This window comes from Myxine glutinosa, chromosome 1 (assembly GCF_964187855.1).
Source record: "Myxine glutinosa chromosome 1, kmMyxGlut1.1, whole genome shotgun sequence".
In the NCBI taxonomy this organism is placed as follows: Eukaryota; Metazoa; Chordata; class Myxini; order Myxiniformes; family Myxinidae; genus Myxine; species Myxine glutinosa.
Genome location: NC_136261.1, coordinates 117177074 through 117202176, shown reverse-complemented (window position 1 = coordinate 117202176; position 25103 = coordinate 117177074). Strand labels below are relative to the sequence as shown.

General features: G+C 47.7%; 1 protein-coding gene across 4 annotated transcripts in view; it reads right to left on the bottom strand.

The window, feature by feature from the left end:
* ARSG (arylsulfatase G) overlaps positions 1-25103 on the bottom strand; it is a 134623-nt gene that overhangs the window by 33863 nt on the left and 75657 nt on the right. For 3 of the 4 annotated variants that reach the window (XR_013623190.1, XR_013623185.1, XM_068117620.2), the window contains exons 8-9: positions 16380-16460; positions 15921-16029 (exon numbers count right to left, since the gene is read on the bottom strand). Coding sequence is in view for 2 of the 4 variants with exons in the window: in XM_068117620.2 (XP_067973721.1) it covers positions 15921-16029; positions 16380-16460 (190 nt within the window). In the remaining 2 variants the exon portion in view is untranslated. The remainder of the gene's footprint in view (positions 1-15920; positions 16030-16379; positions 16461-25103) is intronic. The other variant, XM_068117628.2, reaches the window with a different exon arrangement.

Genomic DNA, 25103 nt, shown 5'->3' with positions numbered 1-25103 from the left:
ACGCCACCTCCGAGTGCTGAGAGACCTCCCTGCATCTTTTGGGCCGCGCTATCCTGTCCCTGAGCACAAGGTGCACCTTGTGCTGTCCACCGACTACCTGCCCTTCCTTGCCATCAATCCCGGTGTGAGTCAGTCTTGTCCTGTTTATCTGTGGTCTGTCGGGATTACTATAAGACCGTGATTAAGTGCCTACCTTCCTATGCTGTACCTCCTGTCCTTGTAATCTCAACGTTCCGAAATATTATAACCTCCTCCGGAGGTCTTGAGAACTGTACCCCTGGTGTCGTGTCATTTAACCCAGCCGTTGTGTCCTTTCCTCAATTGATTTAGCGTAGCGCGACTCGGCCAACGTTCGAGTATAATCGGGTAAACTGTGCAGACGCGGTCATACCAAACCGCTCGGTAAACCAACATCCACAACCGCGTCTGTAACATTTGGTGTCGGGAAGTGGGATTCGATCCGGAGCGCGTTTCACGCGCTCGAAATTATAACAGCGAAATTTAATTGTGTTTTACAAAAAAAATAAAAACTCGAATTTTGAAAGTCGCGCTATGGCAGACCAAGACGGCTGGGTTCCGGTAGAAGAGAGTGAGGCAGGGTCGATCCAGGACCAAATTGAGGGACAAGAGGAGAGCGAAGCAGTGAGGGTAGCAGATTCGCAAAATAGCGTCGTCACGCACGAGGTAGCGGGCGCGCAAAATGGCGCCTCGCAGATGGCCACGGCGACCACGCCCGCGACCGTGGTAGCGCCGCAGGTGGATTCGAACCTTTTTATGTTGCAAATGGGGGCCCTTATGGAGAGGCTAGAAGCAAAAATGGGGGTAATGGGAAACCAAATGGGGGTAATGGGGAACAGTATAGAAGCTCAGGGTGAGCGATTAGAGGGCAAAATGGGGGTCATGGGGGGCGAAATGGGGTCCAATAGCGAGAAATTGAGGGAGGACATGGGGGCCCAGATCGGGGGGTTAGGGAGTAGAATAGAGGGATTAGACAATAGATTAGGGGAAATACAGGAGGGGTTAATGGGGGTAGAAAACAGAATGGCCGCTCAAGAGAATCAAATGGAAGGGATGCAAAAGGGGTTAGAGGGGTTAGAAAACAGTATGGAAGGCAAATTGAGGGACATGAGGGACCAAGCGGAAAGGGAAGTTAAACAAATGGGGCAGCAGATAGAGGGGGTCAGAATGGGGGTAGAAACTAAGTTGGATGCTCACAGGGAGGAAATGGAGCAGATGAGGGTGGCATCTGGGCAGGAGATGCAAGTGATGGGAGAAGAGATCAGAAGAGGGGTAAGTGAGGAGGTCGGAGGAGTGCGCGAGGAGGTGAGGCACTGTAAGGAGCGCATGGAGAAGGAGGTGAGAAAGGGGACTGTAAAATTGCAAGGTGGTATAGAGGAGTTGACGCTGGGAGTGGAACAGCTGACGGAGGGACAAAAAGAACTAACGGGCCAGGTAAAGAAGAACACAGCGGTAATAGAGGGTTTAAAATCGACACAGAAGGAGATGAAAAAGGACGTAGGGGTAATTAAAAAAGAGTGTCAGACGGTACATGAGGACTTGACGAGGAAAATGAACAAGGTGGTAGAGGTGATGGAGGTTAAAGAGCGGGAGGTGCGGGAGCACATATAAAAAAATTAAGTGGAGTTAGAGGAAGAACTTAAAGGGGCGCACGAGGAGATGAAGGAGGTGAAGCAGAAATTAGAAGAAGTGGAAGAAGGGGTGAGCGAAATTAAGAAGCGACGGAGAGAGGATAAGAAAGAGATAAAGGAGGAAGTAAAAGAATTGGTCCAAAGTCTGTGTTCGGATCGTGATGATGTGCTCATTAACCGGATGAGGGATTCGCAGGTGATGGAGGAGAAGCGAAGAGAAAGAGGACCCGGTGTAAGTGGTGACCAATATGGTCGTGCGTATGATGCGCCAGGTGATTTAATAAGCTTGGGGGTCGAGATAGACCCGGATGTTCGTGAGAGGCCAAGAGTGAGGTGTATGGTTGGTCCGGAGGGTATGGAACGAGAGGTGCGAGGTGTGGGTGAGCAAGGTTGTGGTGGTATGGAATGGGTAGCGGGTTGCGGAGGTGTGACCCATGCATCGACACCAACAGGGGTAGTTGTTGGAGGGACCGGGGAGGCACGAGAGCCCCTTGGGGGTAATGTACTGTGGGGGCCCGGCCGGCTCGGCCCCGCGCTGACCCCGCAAGGGGCGACGCACGGGGTCCGGCAGGCGGGCAACGACTCGCATACGAGGTGGTCCCACAAGGTCCCACTCGCGCCGTATGACGGCAAGAGTGATCTACGCGCGTACCTGGCGCAGTTTGACTGTGTGTGTAAGGGCAACGGTTGGGGTGAGGACGAAGGTGGAGTGCACCTGGTGGCCGCATTGCGCGGCGCGTCGGCGGAGGTGCTGACGGCATTACCAGCGGGTGCTCTCACCCTGCCAGCCCTCCGCGACGCCCTAATTAATCGATTCGGCATTGAACAGCAGAGCGAGCTTGTTAAAGCTCAGCTCGCGCTGCGAAAACGCAAGCCCCAGGAAGCCATCGGGGAACTTGCCCACGACATTCGCCGCGCAGTGGGGATCGCACATGCTAGCATGGCAGCGGATTCCCGGGAAAGCCTGGCGCTGGACCATTTTATCCAGGCCCTCCCGGATATTGAGCTCCGGCAACAGCTCGCCATGTGGCGCCCGCAGACTCTGAGCCAGGCGGCTGACGCTGCGGCCCGTTGGGAAGCAGCGAGGCCCCTGGCCCGGGGGGGCGAGCGTCTCGCAATGGCGGTCCGCCAGGTGGGACCCCCGATGGAGGGCGGACCCCTTAGGGGGCCCGCCCCCGACGTGAGTCCTGACCTGGCGGGCATGGTCCGGAGGCTGGTGGACCAGCGCCTGGCGGGACCTGGACCATGGCAGGCGGCCCCGGAGGTGGCCCGCGGTGGACCACGAGCGGGTAATCCAATTCGGACCTACAGGGGGGGAAATTTGGAATTCCGGAGACAAGCACCTTATCAGGTGAGGTGCTATACCTGCAACCGTCTGGGTCACCTGGCGCGGCACTGTCGAGCCGCGCGCCGGGATGATCCCCGGCGGTTGAGGTCCTCAACTCCGCCCAGGGGGGAGCGGGTTAGCTGACCCCAGACACCCCCCCGCCAGACCCCGGGAAACTAGAAGGTGTCGGGCACGTAGGGCGGTGTTCGGCAGAAGAGGATGGAGGAGAGCCCTCATTGACGCGACAGGTCATTTATTGTGGCCAAATTGGAACCGGTAGCCTGACAATCAGATGCAAAATTGCCGGCGTGGGGGTAGACGCCGTGGTGGACACAGGAGCTAGTGCCACGATCATCAGCCCTGTGGTCCTTGATTCGAGCGCAGGTGGCTGGGATAAGATCCAGCGCCTGCAAAATTATAGTTTGCAACTTGCTACCGGGGTAACGGCCCCGATCATAGGGCGTGGTTCTGTGACCCTCAAGTTAGGGTCGGTAAGGAGGGAGATAGATGTTTGGGTGGCGGAGGTGTGCGACCCATGTTTAATAGGGTTGGATTTGTTGACTGCCAGCGGTTGTAAAATCGACTTGTGCCGGGGGATCCTGCAGGTGGGAGTAGAAGAGCTGCCGTTAGGGGGAGTGAGCACGGCCGAGAGAGCGGAGCTGGAGGCTTCCGAGGTCGTGACCATCCCCCCAAGGGCCGAGGCGATAGTGCCGGCCCGGTGGGCAGCTCGCCCAACATGGCAGGAGTCCTGCGGCCTGGTCGAACCGGTGGCAGCGCAGTCCATACCGGGTTTAATCGTGGGCCGCACCCTTGTAAAAACGGACGGACCGGTAGTGGCCGTCCGAGTAATAAATATGAGTACAGAACCACGCACTATAGTAAGGGGCACGAGGGTAGCTGGCTGCACCCCAGTTGAGGAAGTCGCGACAGTGAGGGGCGAGAACGTCCAGCCGAGCCGACCCCGGGGGGAGCCTTCAATAAGAAGTAGGAATTGGCCTGATCCCATTTGCGAGATGGTAAATCGTAGTAGCATAGAGTTGGGAGGTACCCAGAGGGAGGCCTTACACAAACTGGTTGGGTCCCATTTGGACCTCTTCTCCCTGTCCACCGAGGATATTGGACGTACGGGCCTGGTGAAACATCAGATCCACACCGGTGAGGCCCGGCCTATTCGTCAGGCCGCCCGACGGCTCCCTTGGAGCAAGAGGGCGGAAGCTGACGAGCAGGTTGAAAAAATGCTCGACGCAGGTGTGATCGAGCCCTCGGGAAGTCCTTGGATGTCACCTGTTGTGCTGGTCAAAAAGAAGGATGGGACCACGCGGTTCTGCGTGGACTATCGCCAGCTAAACAACGTGACACTCAAGGACTCATATCCCCTGCCAAGAATTGATGACACCCTCGATGCCGTTGCGGGCTCAAATTGGTTCTCGACTTTGGACCTCAAGAGTGGGTATTGGCAGGTGGAGATGGATAGGGCAGGGAAGGAGAAAACGGCATTTTCCACAGGTAAGGGACTGTATCAGTTTACTGTGATGCCGTTTGGTTTGTGTAACGCCCCCGCCACCTTTGAAAGATTGATGGAGCATGTACTAGGCGGCATGCCATGGCAATCATGCCTGGTGTACCTGGATGACGTCCTGGTACATGCCCAAACATTCCCCCAGGCAGTAGCTAATTTGGACCAGGTGTTCGGGTGCCTCAGACAGGCAGGGTTGAAGCTGAACCCGAGCAAGTGCACCTTGTTTGCCAAGGAGGTGGCCTATCTAGGTCACGTGATCGGCCGCGAGGGGGTAAAAACGGACCCAGACAAAATTAAAGCGGTAGAGGAGTGGCCCGCACCACGTACCATCAAAGAGGTGCGGGGATTTTTGGGACTCTGCTCCTACTACCGGCGCTTTGTGGCGAAATTTGCGGAGTTGGCCCGTCCCCTCCACCGGCTTACGGAGAAGGGGACGCGATTTAATTGGACACGGGAGTGCCACGAGGCCTTCCAAAAATTGAAGGGGTGTCTGACATCCGCACCCCTTCTAGCGTACCCCACTAGCAACGGGGCATTTACCCTGGACACGGATGCGAGCCAGGAAGGATTGGGCGCAGTTTTGTCTCAGACACAGGAGGGCGTGGAGAGAGTGATTGGTTATTATAGTCGGGCCTTAAGTAGGCCCGAGAGAAATTATTGCGTCACTCGCAAAGAGTTATTGGCTATGCTGGCTGCCATGAACCATTTCCACCCGTACTTGTACGGGCGGAAATTTTTGGTTAGAACTGACCATTCCTCCTTGCAATGGCTCCTTCGGTTCAAGGAACCAGAGGGCCAAATTGCAAGGTGGTTGGAAAAGTTGCAGCAGTACGATTTTGATGTGGCCCATAGGGCCGGGAAGGCCCATGGTAATGCGGACGCACTCTCTCGGCGTCCTTGTCTGGGGGAAAACTGCAAATTTTGTGCGAGACACGAGGAGAGGGAACAATTGGGCGATTCGGACCCGACCCTCGTTGTCCGGGCAACCCGGGTGAGAGGGCCAATTTTGCCACTAACCGCAGATGAGGAATTCGGAACTTTGGCATGGAGCACGGCCCAGCAGGAGGATCCTGTCCTGGGGCCAGTGTTCAAACCACCGTTTAGAGGCCACTTTTCCCCGCAAAGCGGGGGTTGGCCTTTTCGGGAACCGTGGTTGTTGTTGTTTTTCGGTCCCCTTTTTGAAGCAATGTTTTACGGCCGGATGCCCTTCCTGACGCCAACCCTTTTTGCCGCCTTCAACGACAAACAGGGAATTACCAGTGAACTGGGGCCAGTGTTCAATTGGGTCAAATTGGGGCAAAGACCTAATGGGGAAGAGGTCACCCCCCTCGGGGCGCAAACAAAGGCATATTGGGCTCAGTGGAAAACCCTGGAATTGAAGGATAACATCTTGTATCGCAAGTGGGTGGAGGTTCCCTCTGATAAAACTTCCTGGCTGGTGGTAGTCCCAAACAAATTTAAGACCGATATATTGCAACAGGTGCATGGTACCCGCCCCGGCGGCCATTTGGGCAGGACAAAGACGACATCGCGGGTACGCCGGAGGTTTTATTGGGTGAATATGGGGCGCGACATACAGGACTGGTGTCGGAGATGCGACGCCTGTACTGCCAAAAAGGGACCAGCACGGAGGATGAGGGCCCCCCTTCAATTACACCAGGTGGGGGCCCCCCTAGAGTGGGTGGCCATGGATATCCTAGGCCCACTACCCCGCACCCGCCTAGGTAATAAGTACATCCTCGTTGTGATGGACTACTTCACCAAGTGGCCGGAGGCCTACGCCCTCCCCAACCAAGAAGCAGGGGTGGTAGCGCAGGCCTTCGTGGAAGGATTTGTGTGCCGGCATGGGATTCCACAGGAGTTGCACACCGACCAGGGACGAAATTTTGAGAGCAAATTGCTAAAAGATGTGTGCAGTCTCCTGTCAATTCGGAAAACCAGAACAACGCCTTTAAGACCTCAATCTGACGGGATGGTGGAAAGATTTAACCGAACTCTAATCCAACAACTGGCACTGTTCACCGCCACCCGTCAGGATGACTGGGACGAACATCTCCCTTATTTGCTCATGGCCTACCGAACCAGCCAGCACGGGGCCACCGCATGCAGTCCAGCGTTGCTTATGTATGGGCGGGAGTTACGGGCTCCCGCCGACTTGCTATGCGGTCCCGTGCCAGACACAGTGGTTAACCCGCCGAGGGAGGGGTACGCACGTCACCTAGAGGAAGGCATGGTGCTAGTCCATGCCTTCGCCCGCCGCCAACTCCATCTGGCGGGGGAAAAGATGAAGCGCAGGTACGACGACCGGAGCCAGGGGAGTCACTATGCTCCGGGGATGAAGATTTGGTTCTTTAATCCCCGGAGGCGGAAGGGAAGGTGCCCAAAACTCACCTCCCCCTGGCAAGGCCCAGGAGTCATCCTGTCGCAAATCTGTGACGTGGTCATTAAGATCAAAATGGGGCCACGAGCCCTCCCTCGGATCGTCCACGCCGACCGGATAAGACCTTACACCGGTGAGCAGGCGCCCCCGTGGATTGCCTCGGCTTTAGATGCCGAGGCGGGACCCAGTACCTCTGAATAAGGGGGGCTTATTAGTGCCAGAGGACTGGGGGATTGATGAGCGATGGGCCCGGTGGGTAAGGGTGGCATCCCTGCCACCCTTCCCATGGTGGGGCAAAGGAGCTATAGTTTATGGGGTGTATGGCAGTGAAAACTAGCCCGGGTGGGTTAGGTTATATGGATAGGGATCTAGCGAAGATGACATTAGGTAACGTTAAGTTTAGTTAGTGACTGATACCTGTAGTGGGGACGCAGGTAGATTAGTGTGGATTATAATGACGAGGGAGCGCAATAGTTTAAAGGGGCGACTGGGAAGCGCAAGTTTCAGAGGGGAGTAGTTAGATGAGATGATGCCGTGTGGTTGAGAATTGAACAGGTGTGATTGCACAGGTGTGCAACTGGACAGGTGTGTGGAGCAGTGTATGAGTAGTGAGTGTGTGGATCAGCGCGAATGCGCTTGGGGAGAGAAGGGTGCAGGTGGCACCAGGTGTGAGAGCACAGGTGTGTGGAATATATGGAGCAGAGAATGAGTGGTGTGGAGAGAGTTGGAGTAAGTGGTACGGAGTGGTGTGCATGGTGCGAAGGTGTGGATGGGGGAAGAGTGGACTCCTTTCACGAGTACCCGGGGCGGGTAGTGTAAGTGTTAGGTAGAGGGTATAGGTAAATTGTGGTTGGATATTGGCATTTGTGGTGCGGTTGCAGAATGGTATTGTGGATGGGTGCATTAGTGTTGTGGAAATGGCTGGGCGTGTAGCCTGTTAGTGTGTGTAGTTGGTTGGGCACTCCACCACTGTGAGGATGTCGGCCAGGTGAGGCCGCAGGTGGGCTCTGGGAGCCGGTAGAGTGGTGGATGGGGCCCGAGGATCCGGAGGACGGACCCGGGTAGCCCAGTGCCAGAGAGGGCACCGAGTGGGGAGAGCGCCAGAGGGCCTTCCCCAGGTAGATAGGTTAGGGTAAGGAGCAGGTAAGCTCGGAGGCAAGTGCAGTGGTGGAGGTGTGCAGGTGGGTAGACCGGCTAGGAGAGCTACACGTCACAGCCCAGAAATTGTGCGAGGGCACCGGGAGATGAATCGGGGGAGTGAGACCCCAAATTGAAAAGCACCACAGTTTGGTCAATGGGAATTGGTTTTTAGAACCCATAGTGTAAGAGGGCCAATGGTTTGGCAGGAGAAAGACCCCGGGTAGTGTAAAGTTGTTAAAGTCATTTAGGAAATAGTTAGGATTGATGAACCTGTCGCACCATACGCAGCCACTTGCCTGTGGTGATGATGACTCCACACCTGTGTTTTCTTTGTTCTGTGTGCAGGAAATGAGAATTGCTGTGTGGATTGGTGAGACGCATCACGACGTGGATGAGACATTGGGGTGATTCCATCTCTCCCTCCTTAGGAGGGACTGATGATGAATTGGTGATGGCAAATTTTGATGTTGAATTGGAGATGGCAAATTTTGATGAGAGTTGGAAATGGCAAATTTGATTGGTTAGGAGGGAGAGAGGACGAATTTGGTTTATGGGAGGAACGGGGAAGACAGTAGGGACGTTTGTTGATTTGTAAAGTAGATGTTTATGGGTAGTGTTGTGTTTTGTGGATACAGTAAGGGGTAAGGGAGGGGCCATGTAGGTTACCTGGTGGGGGGGGGGGGGGGGGGCGTACGGTAGGAACGTACCTGTCTCACCTGGTTCCCATGTGCCCCTAGTGTGCATTACCTAATGTTGCGTGCAGTTTTGCGCCCTTACCACCTTACTCACTTGTCTTCTTCTTTTGTCTCCCACCTCCGAGGATCTGGTTTTGGGGCAGAGAGAGAGGAGAGAGAGGTGCTGGCTCCGCAGTTGTGGGCCTGCACTTTCGCTGCTTGCTGCCGGGATCGATACACCATATGGACCGCAATGTTTGTGGCCGCCCACCATGGACCGCAGTCTTTTGCGGGCAAGCACCACCCGTTGATGGACCTATGGGTCAACGTGGCACCTATGCCATACAGGTGAACCACTTTTAGTTGGCCCCCTGACGGCCACAATACAGAAATGGACGCGGTTGGCGCCTTTCTTTATTTTTGAAAGAAGCAAGAAGGCCAAGTGCACCACATGAAGGCAAGACCAGCGGCAGAACATCGGCCGGCTGCGACACCACCGGTGACTATAAACACTTTATTGGTGCACCGGATGGTGCTGACTGTGTTATGGGGTGGTGCTTTTGGTGCTTGGATGGGGTGCTCTGCACAGTATTAAAGGCCGTAAGGCCACAGAGCACTCGTGGGTTGGTGTATCGATGCTGGCATGCGTGCTCTCTCTATGCATAACATCTGCATGTGTTCCTCCAAAAACAGGTCCTGGATCGTAGTGTAAATAGCAGCGTAGTCTTGTGTAAATAATGCTCCCTACAGGCTGTATGTTTAGTTTGCGAATTCTTTCCGCGATTCGGTTATCCTGTGGGTGTGTTTCTGTGAGGAGAAGGGTGCAACGTCGCAGGGGGACATATTTACTCATTTGTGAACATCTGTAAAACTGTCGCACTCAGGGTAGAGTTAATAGTAGAGGGAACTACATCTGAGTGCCACACTAAAGTAGGTAAAAATTTATCGGGTCGGGACGCCCCGAGGGTAGAGAAGGGTGCAATGTTGCGGATATGGGATTTGGCCTCCATCCATATCCGCTTGTAAATATTCCCCTATTTCCCCAATACTCCCCAACTATCCCCAATCCCACATTCCCTAGTCCCATTGTCTGTAAACAACACTCTGTAGAACCGACCTTCCCCTTTTTCCCCCATTAAATGTCGTGCCCAGGTTCACCGCATCTCACGTAGACAACTATAGGACATCTTGCTAGTTATTCTTAGTCTATGTCAGTTAAGGACTCGTTTCCATTAATTCTGACACTTCGTTGCACCAGAATGTGATTGTATGGCACCAGTAGTGAGTTTAGGACCTCCCCATACCTCCTCCCATCTTCCTCATGAAACAACAACAACAACAACTACAACAACAGCGCGCGGGGAGTGTGCGTCCTCACTCCGGCTTGGTTAGCCGCCATTGCCCATGTGCGCCGACGGGGTTACCACGAAGGGGCTGACTGTCGGCCCCTCGTCAAGGGCGGAGCCCGGTAACCCCCCGCACCCAATAAGAAGCAACGGGCCGATTCCATCTGGGGCGGAGCTAACGAGCCGAGGGCGTGTCACTCCCCGCTGGATATACGCAGCGACTTACCGGAGGTGACGTCAGAGATGCGCCCCGAGCTTGAAGTGAAGAGAACCAGACGCCACCTCCGAGCGCTGAGACCTCCCTGCATCTTTTGGGCCGCGCTATCCTGTCCCTGAGCACAAGGTGCACCTTGTGCTGTCCACCGACTACCTGCCCTTCCTTGCCATCAATCCCGGTGTGAGTCAGTCTTGTCCTGTTTATCTGTGGTCTGTCGGGGTTTATAAGACCGTGATTAAGTGCCTACCTTCCTATGCTGTACCTCCTGTCCTTGTAATCTCAACGTTCCGAAATATTATAACCTCCTCCGGAGGTCTTGAGAACTGTACCCCTGGTGTCGTGTCATTTAACCCAGCCGTTGTGTCCTTTCCTCAATTGATTTAGCGTAGCGCGACTCGGCCAACGTTCGAGTATAATCGGGTAAACTGTGCAGACGCGGTCATACCAAACCGCTCGGTAAACCAACATCCACAACCGCGTCTGTAACAATATATATATATATATATATAATATATATATATATATATATATATAAGCAAAGATTTGCGGTTGCGAGTAAATCCAAATGACTCCATGGTAAGATCTCCAACCTTTAATTGAACAAACAATGACTCAACGTTTCGATTAACAACATGTGAAGCCACACGCCTCTGTTAATCTTCCTCAAGAGTGATAAAATCATCTTAACATCCCCTTATATGCAAAGTGGGCGGGGTATATGCAAAGTGGGGTGGGCAAAGCTGGACAGCCAATGAAACCGTATCACACCGCTCTCGTGAACGGAGACGTTATTGACCACATTCAAAAATCAACTGCATATTAACGGCTTAAAATAATCCTGTGAGCAATGCTGGATTATAACTCAAGTCTTTAGAAAATCAGGAACAATAATTACATTTAATTAAAAGTTAAACTTGTAAACAATTAAATTGTAAATTAAATTAAAACTGCAAATATATGAAAGCAAAAATTTTTTTTTAAGGTAAAATAACTGCCATAATATCAAGATCATCACATGTGGCCCTATGCAGTAAACGGGAATGAGGGATGGAGGGGGGTTATAGGGGGGATAGAATGGGGGGGGGGGAAACCAGAGGGGGGGTGGAAGCGGAGGGGGGGGGGGGTTGGGGAGAGGGGTGGTTTGGAGGGAGGGGGGGAGGGGAAGGGGGCAAATTGTCCGAATAAAAACCTTGTGTGACATATTATGTGGACTCGTTGTTCAAAGTACGGAATGCCTGCTTCGTTTACACAAGAGTGGGTCAAACGCTACCGGTAAGTCAACTACCTCTTGTGTGATCGAGGTAACAGTTTCTTCTATGTGCCAAGCCTCCAAAACACGTCTTCTGTTTCTGTTGGGTGTGGAACCCAAAATATTAACCCTATCCCATAAAGGTGTGTGGCCTTCCTTAAGGCCGTGTTTGGCAATAGCAGATCTGCTGGGAAAATTACATTCAAATGCTTTTTGGTGTTCAGCAATACGTTGACCTAAGGTCCTCCCGGTTTCACCCACATACTCAGCTCCACAACCACAGGGCACTACATATACCACCCCTGACCTATCCTTCCTCGGAGCTGCTGCATTGCTTACAGGATTATTTTAAGCCGTTAATATGCGGTTGATTTTTGAATGTGGTCAATAACGTCTCCGTTCACGAGAGCGGGTGATACGGTTTCATTGGCTGTCCAGCTTTGCCCACCCCACTTTGCATATACCCCGCCCACTTTGCATATAAGGGGATGTTGAGATGATTTTATCACTCTTGAGGAAGATTAACGGAGGCGTGTGGCTTCACATGTTGTTAATCGAAACGTTGAGTCATTGTTTGTTCAATTAAAGGTTGGAGATCTTACCATGGAGTCATATATATATATATATATATATATATATATATATATATATATATATATATATATATTAGGGTGGTCCTCAAATGTAAACATTAACTTTTCTAAAGTGCTTTTCCATTTTTTTATTACACCTGAAGAGAGAACAACTTGAGTAAAATTTCATTTCATTTTGAAAACTTTTACCACTGTCACATAGCCCCTGCTAATCTGCTAATCAGCACGAAACAGAAATTATTTCGGTTTGTTTCAGTTATGATGGCGAGTGCAAGTACTTCAAAAAGAGCAACCAGAAAAAAGAACCATGTGTGGTTGATAGGCTGCCATATTGGAAAACTACCAGAAACTCGGCTCCCATCTTGGCAAGAGATTCTGCAGCGATACATTAAGCTACATCATGCTGAGAAATTGGACATAAGCAGTGCCGCAACAACTGTTGTTCGTGAGACATTATGCATCTGGGAGAAAGCACAGATCCCCACTGCAGATGAGCGGAATATCATTGCAAAACTAGAGAGAAAAGTAGAACAATACAGATCCATCCTGAAAGGAAAGAGCCGGCGATCTGTCCTCAGATAAAGAAAGAAGAGCAGTTTCAAACCGGTCTACGTGACTTATTTTACATTGCTCATGTTGATGTCCTTGATCTGATCAAAATACCAGAGGACCATGAATTCCTTAAGGCACAACGGGAGCCAGGTCGACGGGGCTTTATGGTTGGTGTTGACAAGGTGCTAGCAGGAAAAGAGGAGTGGACACATCAACGCGACAAGGTGTTGACTGAAAGAGAGCAGCATGAAAAAGAGAAGCAAGCAGCCCGAGAGGAGACTCTTGAGCTAGCATCATCAACAGACAGCAGTGCTGAAGCCAGTGATCATGACGACTCTGCTGTTCTATCTGCTTCAAAGAGGCAGAGCCGAAAGCATGCAAGTAGCATTGTTACACCCGACCTAACAGCAGCTCTCGACCGCACCAAGGTTAGCGATCGATCAGCTGTTCACATCTTGTCAGCAACAGCCTCTGCTCTGGGACACGACCCTTCAGAGTTGGCCATCAACCGCACATCGATCAGGAAATCCAGGCGGATCCAACGGAAGACAATTGCAGGTGACATCCAGGCATCCTATGCTCCAAACACAAGTCTGGTGGTTCATTGGGATGGCAAGCTCCTTCCAGACGATGGGACTAAAAAAGTTGATCGCCTTCCTGTCATTGTCAGTGACCCACAAGGAACTGGAAAGCTTCTGGGTGTGCCAAAGCTGCCAGCAGGAACTGGACTAGCAACAGCTGCTGCTGTTATGCAATGCCTCGAAGAATGGCATTTGCAAGACATGGTGGCAGGTATGAGCTTTGACACGACAGCCAGCAACATTGGTTCAGCACTTGGTGCGTGCACTATTTTGCAGCAAAAGCTTGGACGACCACTATTACATTTTGCATGCCGGCATCACATTCTGGAGCTAGTGGTAGAGGCAGCAATGGCAGCATTCAAACCATTTATTGGTCCATCAAAAGGACCTGAGATAGCCGTCTTCAAGCGTTTCCAGTCAAACTGGAATTCCATTGACCAAAGCAAGTTTAAGCCAATGATGCCTGATGACCTGGACTCTGTAGTTTCAGGTGTATTTTTAAGTTGCAAAGAAGATGTCGTTTCATTCTGCATCCAGAAACTGGAATCGGGCCAACTACGAGATGACTACCGTGAACTTCTTGAGTTGACTATTATTCTGTTTGGTGAGCGTCCTCCGAGAGGATTCAGATTCATGCAGTCAGGAGCCATGCATCGGGCAAGATGGATGGCCCGTGTGATTTATGGAATCAAGATCTACTTGTTCCGTGATCAGTTTCGACTAACCCCAAAGGAACTCACTGGCATAAAGCGTTTTACAGCATTTGTTGGAGCAGTGTATACCAAAGCCTGGTTCAGTGCTCCATCTGCCATTGGTGCTCCGGCTGGAGACCTAACTCTCTTAAAAGCACTCATTTTCTATCCTGATTCAGTGATTGCCGAAGCCACCAGCAAAAAGCTTTCCAATCACTTGTGGTACCTCAGCGAAGAAATGGCAGGACTTGCTCTGTTTGACGATAGTGTTGAGCTTGATGTCAAGTGAATGATAGTAGCTGCTCTTACAGAAGAATGCCAAGAGAATCCTCAACCATGGGTACATGTGGATCTTACAGCAAAAGAAGCCATCGCTGCCAAGACTGTTGCAGATTTTGTTACTTCTACCTCACTGCGAATTTTCACTGCATTCAAAGTCAATACTGACTTCCGAGAAAAGGACCCTGGTGAGTGGGCCGATGACCCATCATTTCAGTCATCACAGCAAGTCTTGCGCGGTATTGCCACTGTCAACGACTTTGCAGAACGTGGTGTAGCATTAATACAGGACTACAATCAAGTCTTGACAAAGGATGAACAGCAGCGCCAGTACCTGTTGCAAGTTGTTGAGTGGCATCGCCATCAGTTCCCCGACGCAAAGAAGATAAGGAGGAAATAATTTACCACAGAACTTATTAATGAGGAATCAATGGTCTGGAGGACTCTTACTCTGTCTTTATGATGATTGTCATACATTCTTACTGATTTGGGATTACATCTGAGTGTTAGTTTATCAAAAACAATTTTGTGTGTCGATACTGAAACATTGCAATTTTCAACCCATGTGTGACAGTAGTAAATAAAGTCGTATAGAAACCATCTTTGGCACATTTCATTTTTTCACAATAAGGAACAATTTTAGCAACAAGCACCTGAAAAAAGTCCAATTTTATTTTTTGGTGTACATTTGAGGACCACCCTAATATATATATATATATATATATATATATATATATATATATATATATATATATATATATATATATATATATGTGTGTGGCACTGACTGTATATATTTTATTGAGACATCCTGTATTGTTGTGGCCCAAAATTGCTGGTTTCCAACAGTATTATTGCTAACCAAAGCAGTTGGTTCGCAATGTAATGTTAACACATGATAAAGAATCCACATGATATGATCTTATCTTGTCATCATAGTTTGTGGACGTCCAACAAATGGCTCAACAACCAGCCAAAATGGTTTTATCAAGTTTATATTTAACAACCGGCTAAATGGTTTTATTTCCTTAAATTTTTTTTGCTTAATCCACCGCTTTTGAAAATGTAAAGCTTTGATGTCAAAAATTAACTAATATACTGCATTTGGTGAAATGCATCAAACATTGTGAGACGTTAGTTAAGGCATTGAGGAGAAGCAAAATTAAAGAGGACATGATGTAAGCAGATGCCACTGAAGAAATGTTTTATAAATAGGAGGTAAAAGGTTAGGATCGTGTTTCAGAGACTTAGGTCGGCAGGAAAATGAGGAGCTGCTGCAATAAGTTGGTGAAAATATAAGTGTAAATTAACCTGGTTGAAAATAATATGAAGAACCACATTTAGAGGCCATTTTTCCCTGCAGAGCAGGGGTTGGCCTTTTTCGGACACCATAGTCACCTTTTTGAAGCAATGTTTTGCAGCTAGATGCCCTTCCTGCCGCCAATCCTGTTAGTCGCCTCTTGCGACACACAGGGAATTACCAGTGAACTGGTGCTCAATTTGCCGACTTCAGAAGGATGACAGGCTGAGTCAACCCCCTTGGCGTTAATTCAGCGATCGACTGGGATTAGAACTCAGGATCCTAGGATCCCAAGCTGGCACCCTAACCGCTAAGCCAACACCAGGTGTTGAAAAGAATATGAAGAGTTAAATGTTTATTGGTCTAGCCTTAAGATTCAGTGTCTGCCTTATGTTAACAAATGCATTATGAAGGACACAGACCTCAGAAGAGCATCATTTGTTTGATTTGGCTGGATATGCGTTGGCCAGTACACGAAACCTGGAACACGATGACCTCCTTCCCATGTGGTGGTCTTGGTTGCAGTGCCTCCTGAAGTACACACCAAACCTTACTTCATCCTCTGGTTAAGAGTGCACGATCATGCATGCAACATAATCAGCTGCAGAATCTTTGACATTTGAAAAGGTATGAGTCATGTAAGGAAATGGAAAACTGCCTTCATGATGCCCTCCTTGTGAAACAGTAACTCACCCTTAAATGTTTATATAAATTATATAAAACTTCTATCAATCATTGGACAAGTTCCAAGATATATAAGGTGTTATATATGATGGGGTCTAGTGAATGAACCAGAAGTTGGCAAATTGAATGTCAAGCTACGTTATTAGGAGAAAATGGGATTAATTCCTATAACCCCTGCACCCTGCCCTGTTCCTCACCCTGCATTTGTTGCCATTTTCCAACAAATGGTCCAGAATTTCCAGAAAACTGGCACTTTTCACTCCACGGACCATTGTCACCTGTTGATGTGACAGAAACAGACGGACTGTGGTTACTTATTGCAAGACTATTTTGAACAACCACCATGAAGCAACCCTTTTAAAATGAATCGTCATCAGAAATATATACATGAAGAATAAACAACTTATTTTGAACCATTTAGTTGAATAATATGAGCCAGGGGAGTAACTGCTGAAATCTGTCTTTCTGGGTTCTTCCCGACATCTTTGTTCTTTGTTCCTTTCACACTTCTTTGGACTTTTTTTAACATTTCTCTTTATTCATTCTAATTCTTGCTTTTTCTTTCATTTCATCTATTTTACTTTTTATTTCTCTTTCTTTATCTATTTGTCTAGGTCTCTAGGAGAAGTGAATTATTGCAGAAACTTTTCTGGGAGGCTCACTTGGCTGCGCCTGGAAGGGATTGAGGGTTGCGTAGTAGGAGCTGAAACTCGAATCCTACCCAGGTTCCTCCTGATGACTCCATTTTTGCTCTTTACGTATTTGGGTTCCATGTGATGACTCCAATACGGTAATTGGTTTATTTGGTTTTACATATGATTATAAGTTATCTGGACTTATTACCTTGCGCTTGCAAAGCAAAAAGCAGGGCAAAAGTAATCGGCTGTGTTGTGTACGTGTGGCGTACATACGTACATACGTACATACGTACGTCTGCATTTTTAAAATTCATTTTCTCAGCAAGGGTTCGTCCTATTGACCCAAAGTTTTGCATCATAGTTGGGCTCGTGTCGATTTTAAGTGATAATTATGACGTCATAGGTCAGGTGGTACAGACGCCATCTTGGAAAAACCGAAAAATGTTTCACCTCTATATCTCGAAACTCCTCAATGAAAAAATAATTGAAACATAGTTCATTGTCAAGTATTCCCCTAAGAGGAATTAGATATGTTAATGATGATGTCATCAGTGCCTTCATTATGACGTCATAATTTGACAAGTACAATGCTTGATCTGATCAGTCGGAAATTTTTCTTTTCTCTGCAACTGTTAGTGTGACGGACACAAAATTTTCACCATAGGAGCGCCTCATCCTGTATAATATTTAATGATAATTATGACATCGTAAGTCATGTGGTAAAGGCGCCATCTTGGAAAAACCGAAAAACATTGCACCTCTATATCTCCGAAACCACTCCATGGAAAACAATGAAATGTGGCTCATTGTAAAGAACACTGCATGGGGAATAGGTGTTGCTAACGATGATGTAATTGGTGCCTTAATCATGACGTCATAATTCGACAATTACATCGCTTAGTCCGATCAGTTTGAAATTTATTGAGCGTGATCTACACAACAATTATATTGGAGAATGTAAATTTATGATGTCATCGGTCACGTCGTCTGGCAGCCATATTGGATCAATGAAACAACCCAAAAATAATAGAAGAGTTGGCTTGCACCAATTTGACCGTGCAGGGTAAATATTCTTTGAATACCAACGAGTTTTGGAATGAAATTCAGATTCTCTTAGCAGCCACCTCACTTTTGCAATTCCTTATTCCGATTTAAACCTCCATTTTCATAACTGTAATCAATACTAATATTAATCAATAATATTAATAATAACTATAAAGTGTGTTTCATACTTCAGTGTTCAGAAAACGGTGAGACATCAGTGCACTAAAAGCAGACAAAAAGCAAGAAAAAGTTCTGCGTAACAGTGAGGATTTCATTGCTGACCTAAATGTATAGAACTTCAAAGATTGAATATCTGAGGGTATAAATTGATTCTGCCCAGGAAAGCTTTCATAATAGCTTTTCACATACACACACACACACACACACACACACACACACACACACACACACACACACACACACACACACACACACACACACACGTTTGTTCCATCTCGTCTGCAGCTTTCATATCCATTCTCCTGACTCTACCTTGGTGAAACGCCCAGATTTGAAGGCATCCAACATCACTCCAATACAGTAATACACAAGACGATTACAGAAACGTATCCTCTCAACTACAGGAAGGTTTTACTTCCTTCCATTTACAAACAAAGTCATGGAATCCATAATTTTAGCTGAGAAACAGTCGTTCCTTTTCAGAAATGGCCTCCCTAATCAACAGTGTGGATTCCACCCAGGCTACACAACCCTGGATATGCTGTTGCTTCTCTCTCACCAATTGATGGAGGTCCTTAATCTCAAGAATGAGGTCAAGGCTGCATCTCTCGACATATCTCGGGCATACAGTACAGTCTGGCGCATTGCACAGCTTGCCAAGTTTTCTGCCTGTGACGTGCAAGGCCACATTCTTTCTTGGCAAGATGACTTGCTCCACTCATGCAGTCATCACATAGCTCTGAATGAAATCTTCATCCGCTCTCCCAAAAGAGCCTGTAAAATAGTGTTCCAAGGCAGCACCTTTGACCCAGTTCTGTTTTTCATATACATAAAGTGACCCGTGTGATGCTCTGGAAAACATTGTCTTTCTTTTTTCAGTTGATTCCACGATATTGTAGATTCAACTGCATCCCACCAACAGACTGACGGCAGCTATTTCTCTCTTTATTGACTTGGAAAGGATGAAATGTTGGTTTGACACTTGGAACACGTCATCCAATGCAGGGAAATCTCAAATTCTCACCCTGTCTCTACTGAAGGGTCATCTAACAAACCCACCTATTTTAATTCAACCGCAGGAAGAGGGTTCAGCATATATCTTAAACCTTTGGTCCTCAACACCAGTCACACGTTCTCCTGTGGTGGCCATATATAACAAAGCTGTCCTCCAAAGCAAGTCATAGAATAAGCATTATTCATTGTACCTCCGACTCTTTCCTTGGTATATCAAAACTTCTCCCAATGGATTTTATCAACTGAAAGCTGATAATATTTTAACGACATTGAGAACTGAAGTATGGCTGACATTTTGAATGTTAGTCCTACATCAGAGCAAAAGACGCTATCCTTCACAACGACAAGTACTCCATTGTAAACTTGTCCTATCTAACAATTCTTTATCGACAGCTCAATTGACTCCTGCTTTCCTCTATGCAGTGCTGCCCCTGCTTCACAGCTCTCTTTCTTGGATGCTTTCGAATCTAAAGCTCTAAACCTACCTCGTTGGCATCTCCCACAAAGAAACACAGTAAAAGGCCCATTGCTCTCTCATTGTTAGACATGTTGGTGGCCTCTTCTTTTTACCATCTCTCCTCTGGTCTTGCTTCCTCTGCTGTTTCATCCCTTCTGTCCTCGTCTTCAGTCCCACGAGGATGCATGTGCTCACCAGAAACCCCTTCCTTGTTAAACCACAAAAGTTCAAGCTCAGCACTTACTCCCACTTGTTGCAGCATCTTCCTCTCTTTCCCCACTTCTTGAACCCTCGTCATCAATCTGTTTAATCCAACTCTTCCCTTCAGGGCTAGTTGGCAATGCACCACCATCTTAGGTCATCCTCCATCCCTACCCTTGATCTTTTCTAACGATGCTTTAGGGTTTATGCAAAGTACATGACAACTGGATTAATGGGACCCATATTCCAAACAAGGTTTTTATTTTATTTTAGGCAATCTTACAAGATTGATAATTGGATGGTGAAGCAGCAGCGAAGCATACTTTTGTATCCTTCAGCACCATGCATTATTGGTTCTGACTGCTGTGATGCTAAAGCACCATTCTCCCATAATTATATTACAGCATTCAAATCTATATATATAAAACACAGTTTGTGTGTGCGTGTGTGTGTGTGTGTGTGTGTGTGTGTGTGTGTAATGTTACCGATAGACTCCTAAACGGAGAGGCTTACGTGCTTGATATTTGACATAGACATGGCCATTGAGCGTGGGACGAACATGGCCGAACTCAAAATATTTGACGATCCATATTTTTTATTCATATTTACCTCAGCGCATTTCAGCGAAGTACCCGCTAATCTCAGCCGGTTCCAGAGCAGCTCGCTGATTCGCTCAGAGCGATCACGTGATGTTCCATTCCCGCCGCTCAGAGCGATCACGTGATGTTCCATCCCATCACACGTCACTTCACCTTTTATACAATCGTGTTTTGTATCGATTTTGTGCGATATGAATTAAAGACGTCTTTGAAACAGCTGTGAAACGTCTTTCCACAACCCTTCCGTAACCGATTGGAGCAGTTTCTTGCCGCACAAAACGAGATCCGCGAAGCGAGTTGGTCGAGTCGTGCTGACCAAGATGGCGACACGGCGGCTTCACTTTTCACGGAGTATGAGCGTTCTATATATTTTCAATTCAGTGCGCCCGTGATTTGTGGCATAGACATGACCATTGGGCCTTCACGGTGTAATTTGTGCGAGGCTTTTGTCCGAGTGAGCTTCCAAAATCCGCTTCGTGCTGTTGCGAATATGCAGGACTATGTCCGATTGTTGTGCTGCTCTCCGACCATGAGAACTGCAACGTCGTTGTTGACTGGCCATCCCCTTCCCTCCCCCTTCCCCCTCTCCCCTCTGTCCCCCCTTCCCTTCCCTCTCCACCCTACCCCTCCCCTTCGCCCCTCCCCCTCCCCTTCTCCCCTCCCCCTCCATTTTCCCCCTCCTCCTCCCTTTTCTCCCTCCCCCCTCCCCTCCCTTTTCCCCCTCCCCCTACCCCCTCCCCCCTCCCCTCCCCATCCCCTCCCCCCTCCCCCCTTCCCTTTCCCCCCTCCCCCATTCCCCCCTCCCCTCCCCCTCCGGCCCCTCCCCCCAAACCCCCCTCCCCTCCCCCCCCTCCCTCCTCCCCTCCCCCCCTCCCACCCCCTCCCCCCTCCCACCTCCTCCCATCCCTCACCCTCCCCATCCCCCCCTCTTCTCCCCTCTCCCCCTCCCACTCTTCTCCCCTCCCCTCCCCTCCCCCCCGTTCCCCTCCCCTCCCCTCCCCCCCGTTCCCCTCCCCTCCCCCCGTTCCCCTCCCCTCCCCTCCCCCGCCCGGCAATGCCGGGTACTTCTGCTAGTAATCAATATTAATGTCCAGAATTTCCCACTCAAATCGCCACATCTCTAACTTCCCCCAACTCTAACACTTCTGTGTAATAATTCAGGCTTTTCACACAACTTATATAACAGTTATCACTTTTCTGGAAGAAGCGTTGTGATTTTTGGACAAGCCATCCATCTTTAAACTATCCATGGTTGCTTTTTAGAAAACTTGAGGGAATATAAAATTACTTCTGAGTTGATGTGAATGATATATGAATATTTGCAGATGTTTACATTTGTGACAAAAGAGTGGTATCCTATCACTTCCATCATGGTGTACAAGATTAAATCATTGATATTTCTGACAATATGTTATGGTTAATCCTGTAACTAGAACGACACTCGGTAGAGCACATACCTCTGCCAACCTTAACAGTTTATGTTTCGTATCCCACTGATAGGCCGGATCTGGATTCGGACCTAAAACAAAATATAATCGACTTGTTCTTGTCACCTAACCAACTCGTCCACCAAGTTTAGTCATAACTCATCCATAACTTTTTAAAATATCATGTTATATATTGCTTTTGGCCCCGTCTCTCAATGGTGAAGAATCACTTATGAAATTAAATAATTCTCGTATCCGAATACATATTCAGATCTTCACCAAAATTGAACCAATTTGTACTAGTCATACAAACAATCTGTCCACCAAGTTTCGTCCAAGTCTGTCCACAACTTTTTGAGATATCCTGCTAAGTATCGTTTTTGGCCCATTCTCCCAATGGTGAAGAATCACTTAAAAATTAAATAATTCTCGTATCCGAATACATATTCAGATCTTCACCAAAATTGAACCAATTTGTACTAGTCATACAAACAATCTGTCCACCAAGTTTCGTCCAAGTCCGTCCACAACTTTTTGAGATATCCTGCTAAGTATCGTTTTTGGCCCATTCTCCCAATGGTGAAGAATCACTTAAAAAATTATACTAGCCGAATACGAATCTAGATATTCACCAAAATTGAACCAATTCGTCCTTGGCACACAAACAACCTGTCCACCAAGTCTCATCCAAATCCGTCCACAACTTTTGAGATATTCTGCAAAATATCGTTTTTGGCCCGATCTGCCAATGTTGAAGAATAGTTAAAAAAATTATACTAGCCGGCTCCGAATCCGGATCTTCACCAAAATATAATAATTTCGTCCTTGTCACATACACTACCACCCTGTCAAATTTCGTCCGAGTCCGTCCACAACTTTTTGAGATATATTGTTCACAAACAGACAAACAGACAGACAGGGGTGAAAACAACCTCCATCCACCTTCGGTGGCGGCGCCCGGAGGTAATAAAGTACATGCAGTACCAGCATTAATCAAGAAGGTATGCGATGTGGAATAGACCGTTGACCCATGCTGTGGGAGAAAATATCCAAAGTCCTCAAATGTACTGCAAGATTCTGCAAAAGTTTGGGTTATTTTCACTTTTGTGGAGCTATTCCCCATGAAACATTTGTGGGAAGTTATAAGTGTGTAATAAAAAAAAAAAAAAAAAAAAAAAGTTTTAAACTATTTAAATTTTTTTTATTTAAAACAAAATATTATAAAAATTTAAAACAATTTTTTAGATGTGTGTAATATAGATAGATAATAATTCAAAACTTGGTGAAAGTCAATTTAATATCAGTTGTCTTTAAATATATAAAATAAATTAGGATATTGAAAAAGTTTTATTTTTGCTATACATATTATATTGTATTAAATTATCATCTGCTAGTAATATACACTTACCACAAAGAAAATATTCAGGTGACGGTTTTTTGTGGATTTTTGTACATAGTGGGGGGGCCAATGTAGCAGATTGAAATGCCCGGTGAAATTGCTTGTTAATTTTTGGACACTGGTTGGGCTGTCTTTAGGGATGATATAAGTTCTAGAAAAAATATGTCTCCAATTGTTTCAAGTTCTTTATGGCGGCCATTTTGGATTTTCAAAATGGCGGATGTCGAAAACGTAAAATTCCATTATCTTGGCTTCTAAATGACCTAGAGTTTCGATTCTGGTGTCCAGTTGTACATTTTTGGGGATAGAGAATTGAATGAAACCTTCTTTAATAACCTACATGGGATAAAAATAGGTTTTTATGGCACAGCCGAACCAGTGTCCAAAATCTAACTTAATGCACATCTATCTTAATTGTTATTTGTTATTTGTATGTTCCAGATTCGTGACCCTTAGCTATGATGGAGCCAAAAAGCAAGAAAACCAAGAAAGAAACTGATTTCACACTTTGCATTCAGTGCCAGGATCCCCAAGGTGCACTAGTGACTGAGCCAGCACTGGGCTCATATGCAAAGTTTCTCCAGTTCATCCAGGAGAGGGCACGATATGGTGATGCCGACTTCAAACAGATCAGCGAACGATTAAGCTGTTTCACTGCCACTGACTTGAGGAACAATAAAGCAAAGTGGCACCGGGCATGTTATGGATCTACATGCAACACTGCTCACCTGGAGTGTGCTAGAGTTCGCCACCAGAAAGCCTGCGAACATGGCGACACCCAGCATCTTCATAAGAGGTGTGGACGTCCTTCTTCTGCACCTGCCGCTGCAAGTACCTCAGGTTCTACGCAAGACGAGACTCTTCGCTTCACACGTTCATCATCAACTCCATTCAACAGAGACCTTTGTTTCTTCTGTCAAGAGGTCACTAAGGAAAGTGTACATGTTGTATGCACGTTCAACGCAGGTAAACAGCTGAAGAAAGCTGTTGAAGAAGGCAGCAACCACAAGTGGAAAGTTCAGCTGAGTGCTGCCATCAGTGCACATGATGCTCATGCGATCGACGTCAAGTATCATCTCCCATGCTGGGTGCAGAATGTCCAACGTGCTCCCAAGAGTGGGACATCAAGTGATGACAAAGAACACATACTGCAAGAAACTAATGTTATCAAAATAGCCGCAGACATTGAGTTTGTCAGCCTTGTTCGCTCTCTACTCCAAGCTGGTGAAATTCTCAACATGTCTGACCTGAAGTCGGTTTACTCCAGGATTCTTGACAATAATGGTGTGCACAATGTCCCATCACCTACTACCCAAGGCATGAAGGAGAAAATCAACTCTCACATTGATGACGTTCACTTCATGAAACCAAAACGTCGAAACGAGTCAGACTGTGTATTCTCCACTGCCGTGCGTGATGCAGCTGTCGAAGATGCAATGGCGAAGACAAATGAAAAAAACATCGAACAACTGTTTGAGAGTGCCTCTGTTCTCCGCAGTGCCATTGCTTGTCAGAACAAGCACCCATGGCAATTTGAAGGAGAAATGAACACTGATGATGCTGAAAAGCATGTACCCAAAGTACTCTATGCTTTCCTCCGCTGGCTACTGGAAGGACCAGCCACGAGCATTGAGCCAGAGACTATGCGCTCAGCCACTATTCATCGAGATGTTATAACCATCAGTCAGAACATCATGTACGGCTACAAGTCAAAACGCCAAGTCACGTACAAGCCCAAAGAGCCAGATGCACCATTCCGCCATCGCTTAGAATGGCCACAGCAGCTTGCCGTTGCCATTGTAGTCCATCAGTCCACCAGAAACAAGAAGCTTCTGGATTTCCTGCATGGGTTCGGTCTGTCTGTTGATTATAGTCGGATCTTGCGGTTGGAGACACATCTGGCCAACTCAGTCATAGAGTCTACGACAGAACAGGGTGTATACTTTCCAAGAACCATGCGCA